Here is a 19,736-nt window from a genome sequence, read left to right as displayed (position 1 = left end):
CGAAGGGTTGTAGTTGAGCAATGTTATTCTAAGGGTCTTAGTTAGGCAACGTTGGTTTTAGGGTAATAGTTGAGCAACAAAGGTCAGAAGGATCCTAATCAGAGTGATGGTGGTCTTAAGGGTCGTAGTTGAGCAATTAAGGTCGAAAGGATTGTAGTTGGCGAGTGATAGTGATTAGAGAAATGTAGTTGGCGGGCAACGAATGTCAAAAAGCTAGTGATCGGATAATGATGATTTGAGGATAGTAATCAAGCAATGAAGGTCACAGAGTCATAGTGGCCGGGTAACAAATAATCTTTCACGCCTCGGGATCTAAGGTGAAAGAATTTTATTTATTTTATTCTTTATAATTATTTTATCTTTTCAATTATTTAAGTACTAGATAATAGATAATCAGAGCCAACTAATTGTATTCAAGAAAAAATAAATAGCGATAAATATAATTAAATTTCTACAATCAATATTTATATTTTTATTTTTAAGTTCAAAGTATAAAACTATATATACAATAACGAAACTATAGTCATTGCTGGAGGTGTCAATTATTGTCACAACCTGAAAACCCGACCTCGATCCATTTAATAACTCAAATATTTGAAATAAATTATTTGAAAAATATGAAAATTCTGAAGTATAACTCTTTGGCACTGATTTGGTGAGCGTTGTGACCTTTAGCCATTAACTATATTTATTTATTTATTTATTTATACATACATACATGTATGACATTTAGATCATATGATGCAACTCAACTTGATCTGTTGGCTTGCTCGGAACTTGATTTCAAATCTTACATATATGATTTATATGTGAATTTGCCTTAATTAACCTAAATGCCCCCAAAAAAGTCATATATGTGCTAGGTTTTAATTGCTTGATTATATATATATATATATATATATATATATTATGAATTAAATTATAATTAATATACAATAATATCTCAATGAGTAATTACTTGGGCTTTGTTTGGACTAATTTTTTGACTGCTTTTATGATAGGAAAAATAGTTGGTGAAAAAATTAATATTTGTTTGGAAGACAACTTTTTTTGCTTTTTAAAATTTTTGTCTTTAAAAGTTATTTTTAAAAAGAGCTTTAAAAAGCAAAAATAAAAAAGTTTAAGCTACCTCAAACAAAATCTTAATAATTTGCTAAGTTTGTCGTTTGTGATGAATGTTTCTTTTTATAAAGGTAATTGTAAAATTATTATGAGGAAAATAACTTTTTTAAAATTGATATAAAAGCAGCTTCCAAAAGTCCAACCCATGAATTTATTGAAAGCAACAAAAAAATAGTAACCAAACATATATTGTGGTTGTGGTCTTAAAAGCAAAATAGTAATAAAATTGTCTCAAACAGACTATTCAAATATAGACTAATGTCATTCCCTAATATAATTGAACCTAAGAAAAAAAGCAAGGTTCAAACAAAAAATATGATTCAATTCTCTGAGTACCTTGCCTATAACGCTTAGGCTTCGTTTATGACAGCTTTTTTATTGCTTCTTACAGCAACTTTTTTAAATAGAATGCTGCTTTAATAAGCAGTAAAAAAGGCGTCCAAAATGAAGCTTTATGCATCGTTTTGGACAACATTTTTATTGCTTCTTAAAACATATTTTTAATACAAAAATTTAATTTTTGTACTAAAAAAATGAAGCTTTATGCATCAAACTTTGGACGACTTTTTTATTGCTTCTTAAAGCAAATTTTTAATACATAAATTTTAATTTTTGTACTAAAAATTTACTTTAAGAAAAATTAAAAAGCCGTCTCAAACGATGCTTCGTTTGGAGCAGCTTTCTTAATGCTTTCTACAACAGCTTTCTAATACAAAAAAAATAACTAGTTTAAAAAATGTTTGTACTAAAACGTTATTTTAGAAAACAATAAAAAGTTGTCCCAAATCAAACTTTAATTATCCTAAAAAAGCATAATATGCCATGCATGAAAAATATATGTTAGAAATTTGAAAACAATTTTCGTACAAAGTTCTTAGATTTATATTGAGATTAATACAAATCTTAGATATCATATATAGCAATAATCTCAACTCAAATTCAAAAACTTTAGAGTTGGCCTTAATTCAAAACTCATCAATATACTCTCTTGGATAATTTTTTCGCCACCCTTTCTCTCTAAAGCACAATCTAAACTCAATAATCAAATTTTATTATTGTATATCTCAATCAAAATAATAATATATTTGTATTATTTATCATATATCAAAATGTTTGCTTTTTACCTAATTCATGTTGGCTAAAATGCATGATTAAAACAATTTATTTATCTTTTAAAATAGATAAAAATAAATAAAAAATAAAGAGTAAAAATTTACTAAAATAATTTTATATTTTTGTGGGCAAAACATAAAATATTTCTATTAACTATATAGATTATGATAATTTTTATTAAAAAGAAACGCACACCCACCGCTGCTTGTCCGGGTGGTGAAGAGCCGGCTGGGCAAAGCCTAAGTCCCGGGTTCAAATCCCTTGGCAAGCAGTGAAAACCTTAAGTGTTGGCCACTATAAATTAGTGTGGGTTGCATGCTAGATCAACTGGGGTTTTCACTGGCCTAAGGACAGTGCTTCCTCGTCACAAAAAAAAAAAAAGAAACACACAACATGACGCAAAAAAGATAACACGACGCTACCAAACATCTCATAAACAATATAAAACTCATAGATTTTCTTATCTTTTATCAAATCTATAACACATGTGAGATTTATGCTCATAATTAAAATTTAATGTTACACCTAACATTTAGAATATATAGGCATATATTTTCAATCAAATATGATAAAGACTTGTATCAGCCAAAAACATTAATGAAAATTCTCAAATGTTGGTAGAACCATGGACTTGCACATAAACTAGGTTTTTTTTTTTTTTTTTTTTAAGGATCTCAAAATACAAATTTTGAGAAACATAATAGTTTTAGACTACATGTCTTTTGAAGAAGCTAGTCTTAGCTTGGTAGTTGGGAGCTTAGGCTTTCAATCAAGAGCTCTTGAGCTTTACTACTTAGACATTGTTTGGGATGACAACATTTTTTTATAAACTTGGTTGTGAAATTGATATGAGAAAAGCAATTTAACTACTCAATTTGTAAAAAATATTTTTTCACTACAAAATTTTCTAAAAAATAGTAAGAAAGCAGCTGGAAAGTGATAGTAAAAAAAAATTATAGTTGTCATTGAAAAGCAAACCAATGAGAAAGTTGTGCCACATAGGCCCTTAATTTGTTTGAAGTAAAAAAAAAACTAGAATGAGACTTTCTACATGAATATCTTCAAAAGAGGTGAAAAAGAAAGCTTAAATGATGACATATGTAAAGGAGAAGGAAAAAGACCACAAGAAGCCATAAAAGCATCAATTCAAGGCCATGTGAGCTATAGGTTAGCTTCCTTATCATAATAAAGTTTCCTTGATATATATAGTAGCATGAAACCTATAATGTGCATTTTAAAAATATATATATATAGTTGCCATCTGAAAAGCTTTACGATTTAGATCTTGTTTGGGATGACAACATTTTTTTATGAAGTAGGTTGTGAAATTGCTATGAGAAAAGCAACTTAACTACTCAGTTTGTAAAAAATATTTTTTTCACTACAAAATTTTCTAAAAAATAGTAAGAAAGCAGCTGGAAAGTAGTAGTAAAAAAAATTATAGTTGTCATTGAAAAGCAAATTAACCAATGAGAAAGTTGTGCCGCATAGGCCCTTAATTTGTTTGAAGTAAAAAAAAGGAAAAAAAAAAAGAATGAGACTTTCTACATGAATATCTTCAAAAGAGGTGAAAAAGAAAGCTTAAATGATGACATATGTAAAGGAGAAGGAAAAAGACCACAAGAAGCCATAAAAGCATCAATTCAAGGCCATGTGAGCTATAGGTTAGCTTCCTTATCATAATAAAGTTTCCTTGATATATATAGTAGCATGAAACCTATAATGTGCATTGAAGAAAATGAAAGATCAATGGAGTATTTAAGAAAAGACCATTCCATTGCAGCTTAAAGGGTGTAGGTTGATTTTGTTTGCTCCCAATTGTTGAATTTGCTAACCCTAGATGGTAAACTGTGTCAAATAGGCTAATAAGCATGCATTCTACCCGGGTGTTCCTTACCTATGCCCACCTCATTAGCTGCGAAGAAGCAGGAGACAGCAAATAGATTTAGCTCATTGGAAGAGTTTGATGACCCATGCACAAGAAGTAACAATGAATTCTTAGGGGTTGTTTGGTAGCAGGATTTAGGCCGGATTCGAGGCGGATTTGAGCAAAATCCAGCCAAACGGCCAAAAATGCAAAACCAAATCTCACAGCAAATGAAAGCCGCCGTAGACGGAAAATCCCGCCTTTTTGTGCTAAATTCCGGATTTCTGAGATCTTGTTTTTTGCTGGATTTATGAAATCGTTGGCTGGAGATGAAGAGTTTGCTCGTTAAATCCGTTTTATAGCCAAACAATCATACAGGATTTAATAGGATTTATCATGAATATAAACAAGCAGTTTTCGAGATTTAGGCCCCTTGGGAGTTCTGAAATCCATATCTAGCGGATTTACGAAATCCTACTTAAATCAAATCCTGGGTGCTACCAAATAGCCCCTTACTGTTAAATGTACAAGTTGAATTCAATTGCAATTTTGATAGTCATAACAAGTAAATGCTGATGCGTTTATTAGAGCCTTTGCCTATTGAATGAAAGCTTCAATCTCAATGTTACCTTAGAAAAAACTGAATTTATATCAGACTACTATACCAGAATTGTCTATCTAATAGTCAATATCACTTACAGATTAATCATTCAAATATACCTCTTATGGATGGGAAATTATTAGGTTTGTACACCGGATGCCGTCCAGAGCCCAATGAAAATGCGCCACATCAACCCCTACTGGATACTACGGCTCGGTACTGCTCGGCACTGGATAACGTGGCTGCACCTAATTCGTTTATGGACGGTAAGCAGTATCCGGTGTCCGCACAGAATAATCTCTCCTCATGAATAAACATCAAAGCAATCCAATGTAAAATATAACTATAAATGTAAATGTAATTACCAGAAAACATTGAAAATGAAGTAAATCTAACCTACGGAGAAAGCCTTTTGGCCTCCAGATTTATACTTCTTAATGCTTCTAAGATCTCTTCAATTCTTGAATGTGAAGAGTTTCCCACTGTGAACTTCACAGGAAAATCATTTACAACAACCAAGCTATATCCAGGCTCCTTCTTCAACCCACTACATCTCAACATCTTCCAGGCCTTGGCAACGCCATCCCATCTCCCATCAGAAGCATATAGAGTTGATAGCAAAACAAAAGGAGAGCTTGTGGTGGGTTGAAGTTCCAATAACTTCATGGCCACCCTCTCCCCAACAACAAGATTCCCATGAAGCCGGCAAGAAGAGAGTAGGCTTCCCCAAATGACAGAATCATTTCCAAATGGAAACATGCTTGCATAGGCTTCAGCCTCTTCTAATCTTGAAGCTCGACCCAAGAGATCAATTAGGCAAGATAGATGCTCAATCTTAGGAGGATTCCCATAAATCTCTTCCATGGAATCAAAATAAGCTTTTCCCTCATCCACCAAACCCGCATGACTGCAAGCTGCAAGCAATCCAGTGAAAGTAACAGAATCTGGCTTCACTCCATTTGCATTCATCTGGTCAAAAGCTTGGATAGCAATCCTTCCAAGTCCATGGCAGCCAAGTGCTGTAATAATTGTGTTCCATGAGACCAAATTCCTCTTTGGCATGCCATGAAAAACACGATTAGCATATTTAATGCTGCCACACTTAGAATACATGTTCATGATGGCATTAAAAACACCAACATCTAGCTCAACCATGGATCTGATGAAATGGCCATGTATCTGAGCACCATATCTGATAGAAGACAGTTCAGAACAAGCAGAAAGAGCACTTGCAACTGTAAAATCATCAGGATTCAATCCATAGACTTCATCCATGTCTCTATATATCATCAAGCCCTTGTCATGCTCTCCAAAATAAGAACATGCAGCAATATATGTGTTACAAGTAATGACATCTTTCTCTTTTATAGAAATGAAAGTATTTTCAACATCACCAACAGAACCACATTTGGAATACATACTCAAGATCACATTACCAACAAAAGCTGTCCTGTCAAGTCCCAGCTTAATTGTTTGACAATGAAGTCCTTGTCCAGTTGATAAATCTTCTTTCATAGTGCAAATTCCAATAACAGCCACATAAGAGAACCGATCGGGAAGCAATCCTTGTTGGTTCAATACTCTGAACAGCTCCAATGCTTTTTCCAGCTGCAAGTTCTCCCCTAAGCCTGTTATAAGGGTATTATAAGAGACAGAATTTGGTTTGGATACTTTGCTAAATATCAACAATGCATGATCCGTGCAGCCACATTTCATGTACATTGACATAAGTGAGTTGTAAACAAAAGAGATGCCATTGTAACCAGATTTCAGCAAATGCGCATGAACCTGTTTGCCCTGAGGCAAGGCCAAAAGGCTTGCACAAGCGCTGATTATACTGGCATATACATATTCATTGGGCTGTAAATGCATTTGAGTGAAGATGTTCAAAGCCATAGAAGCTTTTCCTGTCTGTTCATAGCCAGAAATGAGAGCTGACCACGAGACAAGGTTTTTGTTTGCCATTCCGTCAAACATTTGATGCGCGTCTCTTAAATAATTGCACTTTGCATACATATTGATTACGTGGTTGCATAAGAAAACGTCAGAATCTGAACCAACCTTAATGAGGAAGGCATGGAGTAGAGCGCCAGATTTGGCTACTCTGATCTTGGAGAATTGCTGCAGGAGTGTGCCTAACTTCTCTAGGACCATGGGTAGTCACATAAGCATACTACGCTACAGCAACAGGAAGCAAACTCCTGATTAAAGGAAGATGAAGAAATCAAAAGACAACCAAATGAGAGTTCTATTTTCCTTTTAGGATATAAGAACAAAGAAACCGAGCAACAACCAATATTTCTACTATACCAGATAAACCTATGAATTTGAATTTTTTGAACAAAACACTATGACGGTATTATAAACTTTCACTGAAAGAAGAATACATGCATGAATGTGCCGATAGGCTTGGAGATAAGTACAAGTTTAGCAGCTCTAATGTTGAAGAACTATGTCAGGAGTGTACTTTTGGATGAAGCATAGGCATATGGACGACAATTATAAGTCCTGATTGAAAACCTGATACTAATCTAATTGATAGGATAATTAATCAGGCTTGATATTTAAAGTATTTAGGATTATCTAACAAGGTTTGTGGTATTAGCATGTCAATAACCAATGCTCAAAAATAGATCACATATTGAGTGACTATGTCGTTAGAATTTAAAATTTAATTGTGATTTGAGGTATCTATGTTGTTAGAATTTATGTTTGATATAAATTAATATTATTCCCTCTCAAACTTAAAGGAAAATTCTATAAGAAGGTGGTGAGACCAGCAATGCTTTATGGTGAAGAATGTTGATCATTAAAAGAGAATATTAATATTAAGTGTTGCAGAGATGAGGATGCTCAGTTGGATGAGTGGCTTTACTCTTAGAGACAGGATCCTAAATGAAGATATACGTGAAAAGGTTGGAGTAGCTGCAGTGGAAGATAAGATTAGAGAGTCGTCATAAATGATTTGGTCATATAAAAAGACAGGCTTCCGTTGGATAGGATAGGAAAGTAAATGTATTAGATTTGACTTATGTTAACAAAGGTAGAGGTATGCCTAAAAAAACTTGGTTGGAAAATATTAGAAATGATCTTTCTTTATTAGATTTAAATGAGAATTTGACTCTTAACAGGACACAACGAAGAAAAAGGATTCATGTAGTCGACCCCACATAGTAACATAAAGGTTTGATGTTGTTGCTTTTTGTTGTATATATTAATGTTATTGCTTCAATGTGTCTAATTTACTATATTATTTTTGTTGATTTTTTAATTTATCAGTAGTAACCATCATGAACTGAGAATAGATAATCAATTTTTGCTAGATATCGAGTTTGGATACATGTTGAAGTAGTGACCTTGATGCGGACATCCGAAGGTAGACGTTAATCAAAGGAAGAGATGAAGATCAATGATTTAGATCCCTCTATTTTCTCTTAGTTTATTTATTATATTTTTGATTTAATTATGCATTTTTTTTATTTTTACCCTTACTTAAGTATCTTGTCTTATGTAAGCCCAATGAGCAAATTTGATTTCTAGTTTCTTTTAAGGCCCTTACTCTTGTATTAGATCAATAATGTATTAATAAAAATTTTGTTTCTACACTTTGTTCTTGAGAGCTATGGATTTCTTAGGAGAGTGGAAGTCTCCATGTGAGGGCAATAAAATACCCACCAGACGCAGGATGTGTCCGAGCTCGTAATTGAAGTCCCTTGGTGAAGGGAAATGCATCAACTGTTAGCCGCAGGAAGTGTCCGGGCTCACGATTTATTTTCTTTCTCTAATCCCCCACCTCTTTCTCCTTTAACTGCTGGCTAAATCTTCCCCTAGCCGCCGACATTTTACCTCCCATCCTCTTCCCCACCACCGGCCACCCACCCCCTTTACATTTCAACCATCGGCCACCACCCTCCCCTTCTTCCAACCACCGGTCTCCTCCCCGTCTCCACCCTAAAACCCCACCAAACCACCATTCCCAAAACCCTAGTCGTCGGCCCCTTGAATCCAAGGTGGTCATTGCTTTTGCTACTTCCCAAAAGTTAGGTTATGAAGATTGAGAGGGAAAATAATTCAAATTCAAATTTAAAATCTTTCCTAATTTGGCATGGCCTATATTTGGAAAGTTTTAAACATTCAATTCAAAATTCAGATTTAAATTAATAGGAAATCAGAGTCATCAATTCCTCCGAATTTAATTAACCTGTTTAGGAAACCCCATTAAATATTTTTCTAACCCTCCCTCACTCTTTGAAGCTGCCGGCCCCCTCCCTCTTTCTCCCTCTATTCAATTAATTTCCTTCCTTTATTGCTCCCCAATTAACTCCCATATCTTAATTTTGAATTTTAAATTTTGAAAGGTCTTTAATCAATTACCTAATTTAAGATTCTAATTAAAGAATTAATCAATTACCCCATTATCATCTTCCTAATTTAGCCCTATCTTATTTGGAAATATTTCATAATTCAAATTCAAATAAATTTGTGGGAGAAGACGCGAGATTGGGGGGATCCAGGTCATTTTTCTTTTTTTTTCTTTTTATATTGGTTGGGGTATTAGCATTACCGCATCATTCCTCTGCTCCACTACTCCTTAATTTAAGTAACATGTGTACGACAATCCTATAAACCATTGATGGTCTATCATCTAATCAGGATAGTTCAATGTATATGCCCTATCAAACTATATATGATAATGAACAGGACCGGAGGCGGTAAGCTCCATCTTTACAATGCATTCTCTATCTGTATGCTTTCCTTCATCCTTGTGCAGGTCATGAAGAAGGACGACTGCTAGCTTCTACATGGTATCAGAGCCAAGAAGGCTCTTACCGTGAATAAGACAAGTCCGGAGTTATATTATACCATAATGGATGATGAAGTAGAAGCAAATCCTCTTCTACTTCATCAGCTCTGCCACAAATAGTGGCTACCAATGTTACCATTCCAATAGAACTAAAGTTCATGATGTCGAATGTTAAAAATGTCCTCAACACTCAACTAATAGCTAATAATTACCTTATTTGGCGCCTGCAGATCTATAAGTTCTTTGCTGCTAATGGCTTAAGCGGATACCTAGACGGTTCCACACCCAAACCGATGAGACACATTCAAGGATCAAATCAAACTTTAACCCCAAATCCAGCTTACTCCACCTGGATGATGGTAGATCAGAACCTATCATCGGCGCTTTTCTCCACAATTTCAGCATTTATTTTACCATATGTGCTCAATCTTGCCACCTACAAGGAAATATGGTCCACCTTGGATAGACACCTACAGTCGATGAACAGATCTCGCATTCTGAAAATTAAAAATGAGCTACATCAGATCAAGATGAAGGAGATCACAATGTGTTACAGTTTTTAACTGAGATAAAATAAAAAGTTGATGCCATTCAAGCGGCTGGTTGCACTGTAGATCCAGAGGATATAATACTATATACACTCAATGGCTTACCATCAGCATACAATGCATTCAAAATGGCCATTCGCACCAGGGCAAAACCTGTTGATTTGGATGAACTCTATTCTTTACTTTGTAGTGAAGAAGTTAATGTTCTTTCTGAATAGTTAACTGATATTACACCTTCTAATACAGCAACAGACTCATCTTTTGCCTTAGCCGTAGTTCATGGACGATTTAGAGGTTGCGATAAAGGAAGATCTTCTACTCGTGGAGGTTGCAGCTCCAATGCACCAGGTCGTGGAGGCGGACGTCGCTCCTCTCCGCATATTGAGTGCCAAATTTATCTTAAACCTGGACATTCTGCTTCTAACTATTGACATCGAGGGAATTTCTCTTATCAACCACAGCAACCACAAGTCTTTGTCGCTCATGATGAACCCTCTAATGCCGATTGGTTTCTAGACACTAGAGCCTCTAACCATCTCACCTCCGATATGACTCAACTGCAATCATCTCAACCATATACTGGACTCTCTCAAGTGCAAGTTGGCAGTGGACATCAATTACCTATAGCACATTCGGGACAGGGTATCTTACCCAAACCTTCAAGTAACTTGAACTTCCTCTCATATTACATGTCCCTCACATTACCCACAATCTTCTCTCAGTAAACCGGTTAACTCATGATAATCCTTGCTACATTATCTTCCATTCTAATGGCTTTCTTATTAAGGATTCCAAGAACCATCGGACTCTACTTCAGGGATCCTCTCATCAAGGTCTCTACCCAGTTAAGACTATACCAACTTCTCGACATCACTCAATGTCTTCCACCAATGCAGCTTTAGCTTCAATTACAAACAACTCTTCCTCTTGGCACCAAAGGCTAGGGCATCCTTCATCTTCCACACAAAAACTTCTGGCCATTGCATTCTCCTCCAATTTATGTTCTGCTCTATGTGATGCCTGCGCTCGGGCGAAGAGTCATAGATTGTCTTTTCTGTCTCTGTACCTAGATCTACAAAATGCTTAGAAATTATACACACTTATGTATGGGGACCATCCCCAATTTTGTATGTGCAAAATTTCAAATATTACATAATGTTTGTTGATGATTTTACCCGGTATACCTGGGTCTATCCACTTAAATACAAATCTGATGTTTTTTCGACTTTTCTTTAGTTAAATGCCTGGTTGAACGACAATTTCAATTACCTATTAAAATGATTCAATCAGATCGTGGTGGTGAATTTCTAAGCTTACAATTTCAAACATACTTACAATCGGTTGGCATTTTTCATCGCCTTAGTCGTCCGTATACACCACAACAAAATGGTGTTGCTGAACGCAAGCACATACATCTTTTGAAAACCACCCGAGTGCTCCTCTTTCATGCTCATATTCCGCCCAAATATTGGGTAGATACTCTACTCATAGCAACTTACCTTATCAACCGTTTACCTTCCCTCAACCTTCATAAGGCCTCACCTTATCAACTACTTTACAACAGACCTCCTCTATATAATCACCTCCGAGTATTTGGCTGCCTATGCTATCCATGGATCCCTACCACTCATCATCACAAACTTCAACCCCGGTCCCTTCCATGTGCATTCATGGGTTATGATACTCACTCTAAGGGATACCGTTGCCTTAATCTTAATACTGGACGCATCTATCTTACTAGGCATGTCACATTCTTTAAACAACAAATTCCCTTTAAACTTCTTAACTCCTCATCTACTAGTAAGCCTTCAACCACTCATACCACAACGAATGTGCCTTCTACCAATCATCCTCGTTTTGGTTCCAACACTATCAAATCTCATTTCTACACCAATACAATCTACCGAAGACAACTCTTGTCCCCACATAACATGTGTTCCTACTAGTTCTAATTCCCAAATTTTTGCCCCTCCATCCACATGATAAAATCCTCAACATGAGCATGTTATCTCCTCATTCCCCTCTCGTCATCATATGCTGACCTGACAAAGGACGGGCCATTTGAAACCAAAGAAAATTTTTAACTTAAACACTGTTGCTATACCTCTCTCTCCAACCTCCTTCACGGAAGCTAACAAACACTTGGAATGGAGGCAGGCTATGTCCACTGAATTTCAAGCACTTCTTCAACAAGGTACCTGGGCACTTGTTGAACCTAAACCAGAGCAAAATGTACTTGGCTGTAAATGGCTGTTTAAAACCAAACTAAATGCTGATGGTTCCGTCTCTCAGTATAAGGCACGATTAGTAGCACAAGGTTTTAAACAACAGTTTGGTATTGACTACATAGATATATTTAGCCCAGTGGCTAAATTCCCCACCATATGACTATTACCTATTAATGCTACAACACCTAGATGGCTTATATATCACTTAGACGTTTCAAATCCCTTCATACATGGGAAATTAGAAGAGCAAGTTTTCATGAAGCAACCACAAGGATTTCAAGATCCACAATATCCCACATATGTATGTCAGCTACATAAAGCGATTTATGGTCTTAAGCAATCTCCAAGATGATGGTTTGCAACTTTCTCGACACAACTTCTCAATTATGGCTTCATACCCAGCAAAAATGATCCGTCCTTATTAATGTTTCACCAATAAGCTGGCTACATTTACCTGCTGGTGTATGTTGATGATGTCTTAATCACTGAAAAAAATTCTGCAACCATTGACAACTTATTGATACGGCTTCACTCATGTTTCCACATGAGAAACCTTGGTCCGGTACAACACTTTCTCAACATTCAAATTTCCTCTCACAAACAGGCTCTTCATCTCTGCCAATCCCGCTACATTGATGATATTTTAAATAAAGCAGGTATGCTTCATTGTAAACATGCTTTAAGTCCTTTGCCAACCAAAGTGCAATCACCAGATGATACATCACCTATATTCCCTCATGCCGATTGCCGAGCTGTATAAACAACTTGTGGGATCCCTTCAGTACATCACACTCACTCGTCCCGATGTGGCTTTTGCTGTGAATTACCTATGTCAACATATGCACAAACCATTTCAAATATATTATCAATATCTCAAGCGAGTTCTTCGGTACCTTAGTGGCACGATTGAGTATGTTATGCCTATTACAACATCAGAGTTACAACTTCAAGCTTTTGTTGATTCGGATTGGGCAGCTAATCCCTCCGATCGCCGATCAATTTCGGGGTTTTGTGTATTTCTTGGTACCAATTTACTATCTTGGTGTGTTAAAAAGCAACCTATTGTTGCTCGATCCTCCATCGAAGCGAAATACCGCTCCCTTGCGGCTGCAGCTGCAGATGTCCTCTGGCTTCGACGATTGCTTGCAGATTTTCTTGTCTCATCTTCTTCCCCGACACCTATACATGGTGATAATGTATCATCATTAGCTTTGGCCAACAACCTTGTATTTCATGCTCGCACGAAACATATTAAAGTAGATTATCACTTCATCGGTGACTGCATCCAGGCTCAACACACTGCAGTTCATCATATATCTACAACAGATCAACCCGCATATATCTTTACTAAGTCTTTATCCTACACAAGGTTTCAGTATATTCGCTCCAAGCTGACCATTCACACGAGGTTTCAGCATTACCGCATCATTCCTCTGCTCCACTACTCCTGGATTTAACTAACATGTGTACGACAATCCTATAAATCATTGATGGTCTGTCATCTAATCAGGACCGTTGAATGTATATGCCCTATCACACTATATATGATAATGAATAGGATCGGAGGCGGTAAGCTCCATCTTTACAATGCATTCTCTGGGGGGGGGGGGGGGGGTATCTAGGTCTTTTCAAGATCATATTCGGGTTTTAGGTCAATTCGAATCAGATCCGATTTAATAAATGGGTCAAATTTTTAAACCCGAATCTGAATCATAAAACAAATATTTTGACTCAAACTCAAATTTTTTTGAGTCGGGGGATTATTTCATTTAACGAACTAATCGCGTTTTTGACCATCGGATCACGATAAGTTATGGACTAAAGCTTAGGTTGGTATTGGCATCGCAGCAGTCATGTGGAGAAGAGACGTTAATTGGTGAGGGCAAACCGCGAAGAGGTAGAAGGAGAGGGCGGTAAGGAATCGCTCGAAAGCCTTTATGATACCGCCAAAACCCTAGCTTTCATTTCCCGCTTCTTTCTAAAGTATCCGGAGTTTCTAGATCTTGGCTTCGAAGTACTGACGGGAGTAACAAGGTTTGGCATCACATTTCCTTTGAGTTCTGCGGCGCCTTTTTTTATGTGAACTCCGTTTTGTTTTCGGAGTACATCCTTCAAATTCCATTTTCTTTGGTTTTTTAGGAGCTGATTTGGTGGAATTCTTTGAGTTAGGGGGTTGAAAGTTTGGATCTTGCTGGGGCTTTAAATGGCTTTATGTACTCATTTATGTGATTTGCCTAGGGTTTCGATTGATTGTGGATAGTTGATTTGAGATTCTTTGTGGGCGTCAGAGGGCGGCGGTTGGTCTTTTAAGTGTGGATTGGGATGAATAGCGTTTTCAGCGAGCAGATACTGGCGGACAAGCTTTCCAAGCTCAACAGTACACAGCAATGCATCGAGAGTATCCTTTCTGTTTGTGATATTATTTGTTCTCTTATTTAGTATAAATTCTTGTTCTTTTGAGCTGAATTTTTCTTTCAATATTACCGTTGTTTATCTCTTAGAAACCATCTTTATTTGGAAAATTTTGTCTTTTTTGGTTAAATTTTTACCCTGCTGGAGCGAAGTTGTTGGTCTTTTGTTTCCTTGTTTGTTTTCTTTATTGATTTGTATGGTTTTAAAAGTATCTTGCAAGTTCAAAGAAAAAATTAAAAAGTGAGGGAAATATGCAAGGAGATAAAATTATTATGTTAATATGGTTAATTGTTTTCATGAAGAAGTTACTCAAGTTCCTTGGCACGTGCATGTTACTCTATATTCTTTTTGGCAAATAATTTAGAAGAAAATTTCAGTCTTCTAAGGTAGTTTCAGTATAATTTAGTGCCATCACCTCATGCAGGAGTATATAACTCATCTATTTCATTTAAAATCCATTCTCGCCATCTCAGTATTTATGAATAGTAGGAACTCAGCTCATCACCAAAAGATCGAAAAGCCATGCATGCAACATTACGTAAAGGTCGAACCTACCTTAACATTGTTTTGTTCTGCTAAACAGAATTGAAGGAAACTTTGCTCCATGTTCTTCTTTATGCTTTTGTGTGTGGCATAATCTTTCTCTTCATGAATTAAGAAGGTTTCCTTAACTTATTTTGTTACTAGCCTTGTCCCATTGGTGTATTTTTCATCGAAAAAATGCAGAACAGGTAGTTCAAACATGGGAGAAGCAGTTTCACAGCTCCACTAAGGAACATAAGATTCCATTTCTATATCTTGCAAATGACATTCTTCAGAATAGTCGGCGTAATGGTATGGAATTTGTGGGTGAATTTTGGAAGGTGCTTCCAGCAGCGCTTAAAGATGTTACCGAAAATGGTGATGATCATGGAAAAAATGTGGTATCCAGACTGGTGAGTTATCTATTCACATTATAAAGTTTATCTTTGCATGTTGGTATTGCAAAAAAGTGTTTTACTTGCACTCTTTCTCAAAATTGTACAAATGATACAATGGCTGGCATTAACCATGATGCTCATTTTGGGTCTGTAGTGTAAGTGAATCTCTCTCATGAGTGATGGTTTATTGAAAAGCTACCAATTATTGTATTCTCTCCCTCTCTCTCTCTATATATCATGTTGTTAGTGTAAGCTCATATTAAATCCCAAATCTTTTGCAGTAGAATACTAAAAATAAAAGAAGAAGCGTAATATTACATGCAAGTCCTTTATTTTTTTTGAAATTTTTTTGCTAGCCAAATCTTTTGTATCCAATGTGTTTCCATATGTCTCAAAGAAATAAAATGAAATCGAAATAGTTTGTAATAATCGAGAAATAATTAATAATGCAACTTGTATCTTTAAAAAATGTATACTAGGAACTTTAAAAATGCAATAGATTTATTAGTTATGCTGATTCTGTAGATGCTTTTATTGAAATGTATATGAAAGATGATAAGCTTATTCCTCCTTGATATTTTAGGTTTAATATCTGCTTAATGAAGATGATGCTTCTGCTACAGTTTAACTGAATTGTAAGCATTGGGCGTTTATGGCTTAGGAATGCAGTAATCAATCCTCAATACCTGCTAAAAATAGAACATGTCCTTCTGGTTTTGTTGTATCCTAAAATTTTCACCACTTCACTCTTATTGAATTTTGTATATCTTTCCTTTTACAACTTTAGGTGGCAATATGGGAGGAAAGGCGGGTTTTCGGTTCACGGGCACATGGACTCAAGGATTTAATGTTGAGTTCTGAGCCACCACCTCCGTTGCAATTGAACAAAAAACGCTCTCGTTCTGTTAAGATTGTTAGAAGGGATTCTCGTTCCATTAAAATAGTAAGAACCTTGGTTCAATTCATTCCAGTTTTCTTTATGATAATTTTTTTTGGGTCTGAACTGAGGGGTTCTTGAAACAGAAACTGTCAATCGGAGGAACAGCTGAAAAGATTGTGTCTGCATTCCACTCTGTCTTAGGTGAGCTTCCAAATGAAGATGCAGATCTCAATAAATGCAAGTCTGCAGTTAGACGAATTGGGAAGATGCAGAAAGATGTGGATGCTGCTTGTGCTCGAGGTATTATCTACTTTACAAATCAGTTTTTCTGTTCCCGAAATTTATTTGATTAAATTTGTTCATTGTCTGTTGCATTCACTTTCTGAAATTTGACCCACTTTTAGTTGGGGATCCTCACCGCACAACATTGGCTGAGGAATTGCAGGAAGAGGAGAATTCTTTGAAAGATTGTATTGAAAAACTCAAATCAGTCGAAGCAAACAGATTAATATTAGTGTTGCAATTAAAAGAAGCGCTCCAAGAACAGGCATGTATCAATAGCATTTGATTTTCTAATATTTGTTTATGATTTTGTGCTTTTATCTCGTGTTTCTAATCTGAATTTTCTATAGGAATCTGAACTGGAGAACATTCGCACGCAGATACAGGTTTGTCCTTGATTTCCTTTTAAGACCCATAGATTTGGAATTCGCAAATTGCAATTATGACCCCAACTAATTTTTATATATGGGTTCATTTGCTTGACATAGCTCTGATGATTCCGCAGCTGATTATATACTTACACAAAGGCTTAAGTTTCATTTGGGACGACTTTGTTGTTGCTTCTTAAAGCAACTTTCTAGTATAAATTTTTTAATTTTTATGTTAAAAAACTGCTTTAAGAAGCAACAAAAAAGCCGTCTCAATTGAAATCTTAGTTTGGGACAGCTTCTTTGCTGTTTTCTAAAATGGCTTTCTAGTAAAAAAATTTCTTGAATTAGGAATTTTTGTACTAAAAAGCTGTTTTAGAAAGCAACAAAAAAACTGTCTTAAACAAAGTCCAAGTCTAATTACAATTTGTCTAAACTCGTTTTTATATGCATTCTATGTTATGTTAATGGCAATTTTGATAAGTGTATGGATTTGCATGAACTATCACCACAAGCATATGGTTTTTGTATTTGTCTTAGCTGTTGTCAATTAATTAGATGCTTGCAAGTATTACCAGTTACGAAGGGAAATTTAGCATCGTGGGCCTGATTCACTTTACATTATTTTTTACTTTGTTTGGTTGCTGGAGAAATGAGGGAAACAAAATGAAGGTTGAGCTTAAATTCTCAGAATGGGTGGTCATCGTTTTATGATCTAGCCACAAGCTACTCACATTTAGACTTCATTTGGGACAACTTTTTTATTGCTTCTTAAAGCAGCTTCCTAGTACAAAAATTAAAATTTTTTCCTAAGAAGTTGCTTTATAAAGCGGAAAGATCTTCGTATGTTTAAAAGCCTTAGTCTGTTTAAAATGAAAAATGAGGTTCAAATGCTTAAATCAGTGTTTGTGGAATAACAAACCGTCAAGAAATTGTTGTGATTTCATTTCAATTACTTCAATCCAAACAAAGCCTAGTTTCTTTCCTGTCACAGGTTGCACAAGCACAAATAGAACAAGCCGTCAACATGAGAAAGAGACTAATGAACGAGACACCAAGTTTTCCACCTAAACGTGATTCAAACGGTGTGACATCTGAACCTCCAAAGAAATCAGCAGCTGCCATTGCCGCTGAGGTTGCTGACAAGCTTGCAGCATCAACACACTCCCAACAAATCATGACTTCTGTCCTCTCCACCTTCGCCGCCGAGGCAGCTAAGAATGCTGTACTGAGTACATCCTCAGCCAGTAACTCGTCTTCAACACCAAAAAATAATGCGAAGCTTGAGAAGCCAATGATGTCCTTGCAACCTGTAGTCGCCACCACCACTCCCCAGCCTCAGTATAATCTATATCATGCTCCAAATCAACAGTACATTCAACCTTCGAGCGGATTAATGATCGGCGTACCATATGCATATACAACCTTACCTCCGCCACCGCCGCCTGCACCTCAAATGATGAGTATGTCAAGACCGCCACTACCTTTACCTGCTCAGCAGCAGCACCAGCAACCAATGCCACCGCCGCAGCCACCGCCAATGACGCTGGTTCCGCAACCAGCAGTGCAGGCGATGCCTATCGCCATACACCAGTTGCCATTGCAAATGAATCAACAGCAGGGGCAGTTTGGGCTTCTGCAACCAGCTCCACCTAGTTACAGGCCCTTGCAACCACCCAGTATGGGTTTTTACCATCACCAGTCACAGTGAAATTTGATGTAAAACTCCTTTTTTTCTGAATGTTTTTCCTGATATATGTTATATGCAGGATGAAATTTTTTTCCCCGTGAAAGGGAAGATAGAATTGCATCTTTGGAGATACTATTGTGCAGGGTTGGTTTATTGATGTGTTATCAAATGCAAGCTCAATAGCTTTGTGAGAACATTTGCCTCCATTAATTTGCCATCGAAGTTCTGCTTGTTGATGTTATGATATACTTATTTCAGCACTACAATTACTGGCAAAGGTATGTCAATTTACATCAGCCATTTCAACTACATTTGGAAGTTCTCGCACTGCAAAGTTGTCTATGGTAATTGAAAATATTTGTATCATGTAACTTTGTCATTTGTAGCTATTTTTTCCCCGAATTTTTATAGGCATTGATTTAGTTAAGGCTTTGTATGGGACAGCTTTTTCACTGCTTTTTAAATAGCTTTTTAGTACAAAAATTTTGTACTAAAAAACTTCTTTAAAAGCAAAAAAAAAAAGTTGTCTCAAACGAAGTCTAATAATTCTTGTCATAAATAAAATCTTTTAGGATTTGATTTTGCATTTTTTTTTTGTATAATGAGTGAGGTTGTTATCTTACTATTCATTGGATTATTGAGCTAAGTAACTACCAGCTCCATGTGATCATTGCTTCAGAGCTTAGTAGATAAATTGGAGCTATTCGATTTAAATTTTCTATTGTGATGCAATCATGTTTGAGAGTTTAGAGAACTTAATGGATTTTTTTTTAGTAGCAATTTTATTTTACTAAAAGTAGAGGATGAATGCTATATTTTTAAAATAAAATTACTACCAAAATAAAATTTCAAAAAAAAAAAAAATCATCATCAAGGCTTCATCTTGAACAACTTTCTTATT

General features: G+C 35.9%; 2 protein-coding genes across 7 annotated transcripts; one reads left to right on the top strand and one right to left on the bottom strand.

Annotated features, from left to right (window-relative positions):
- Positions 1–4,727: 4,727 nt before the first annotated feature.
- Positions 4,728–7,326, bottom strand: LOC110108764 (pentatricopeptide repeat-containing protein At3g49170, chloroplastic-like). 3 transcript variants are annotated; one of them, XM_028698118.1, is made up of 2 exons: positions 7,014–7,326; positions 4,728–6,904 (listed from the first exon to the last, which is right to left on the bottom strand). In XM_028698118.1, the coding sequence occupies exon 2, from the start codon at positions 6,855–6,857 to the stop codon at positions 5,100–5,102; it is 1,758 nt and encodes a 585-aa protein (XP_028553951.1). In that variant the 5' UTR covers positions 6,858–6,904; positions 7,014–7,326; the 3' UTR covers positions 4,728–5,099. The 3 variants fall into 3 exon arrangements, with proteins under 3 accessions (XP_028553951.1, XP_020695193.1, XP_028553952.1); XM_020839534.2 differs by having other exon boundaries at positions 7,091–7,326; XM_028698119.1 differs by having other exon boundaries at positions 7,127–7,326.
- Positions 7,327–14,079: 6,753 nt separating this feature from the next.
- LOC110108765 (regulation of nuclear pre-mRNA domain-containing protein 1B) lies at positions 14,080–19,238 on the top strand. Of its 4 annotated transcripts, XM_028698121.1 has the most exons (9): positions 14,081–14,317; positions 14,423–14,681; positions 15,383–15,630; positions 16,403–16,558; positions 16,639–16,795; positions 16,900–17,042; positions 17,128–17,163; positions 18,140–18,824; positions 18,915–19,238. In XM_028698121.1, the coding sequence occupies exons 2-9, from the start codon at positions 14,606–14,608 to the stop codon at positions 18,917–18,919; spliced, it is 1,506 nt and encodes a 501-aa protein (XP_028553954.1). In that variant the 5' UTR covers positions 14,081–14,317; positions 14,423–14,605; the 3' UTR covers positions 18,920–19,238. The 4 variants fall into 4 exon arrangements, with proteins under 4 accessions (XP_028553953.1, XP_028553954.1, XP_020695196.1 ...); XM_028698120.1 differs by having other exon boundaries at positions 14,080–14,317; positions 14,572–14,681; positions 18,140–19,144; XM_020839537.2 differs by having other exon boundaries at positions 14,522–14,681; positions 18,140–19,144.
- Positions 19,239–19,736: the final 498 nt, after the last annotated feature.

The sequence above is a fragment of the Dendrobium catenatum genome, unplaced genomic scaffold, assembly GCF_001605985.2.
Source record: "Dendrobium catenatum unplaced genomic scaffold, ASM160598v2 fragScaff_scaffold_1056, whole genome shotgun sequence".
NCBI classification, from domain to species: Eukaryota; Viridiplantae; Streptophyta; class Magnoliopsida; order Asparagales; family Orchidaceae; genus Dendrobium; species Dendrobium catenatum.
Note: the sequence above shows the minus strand (reverse complement) of the source record. Positions and strands in the feature narration are given on the sequence as shown.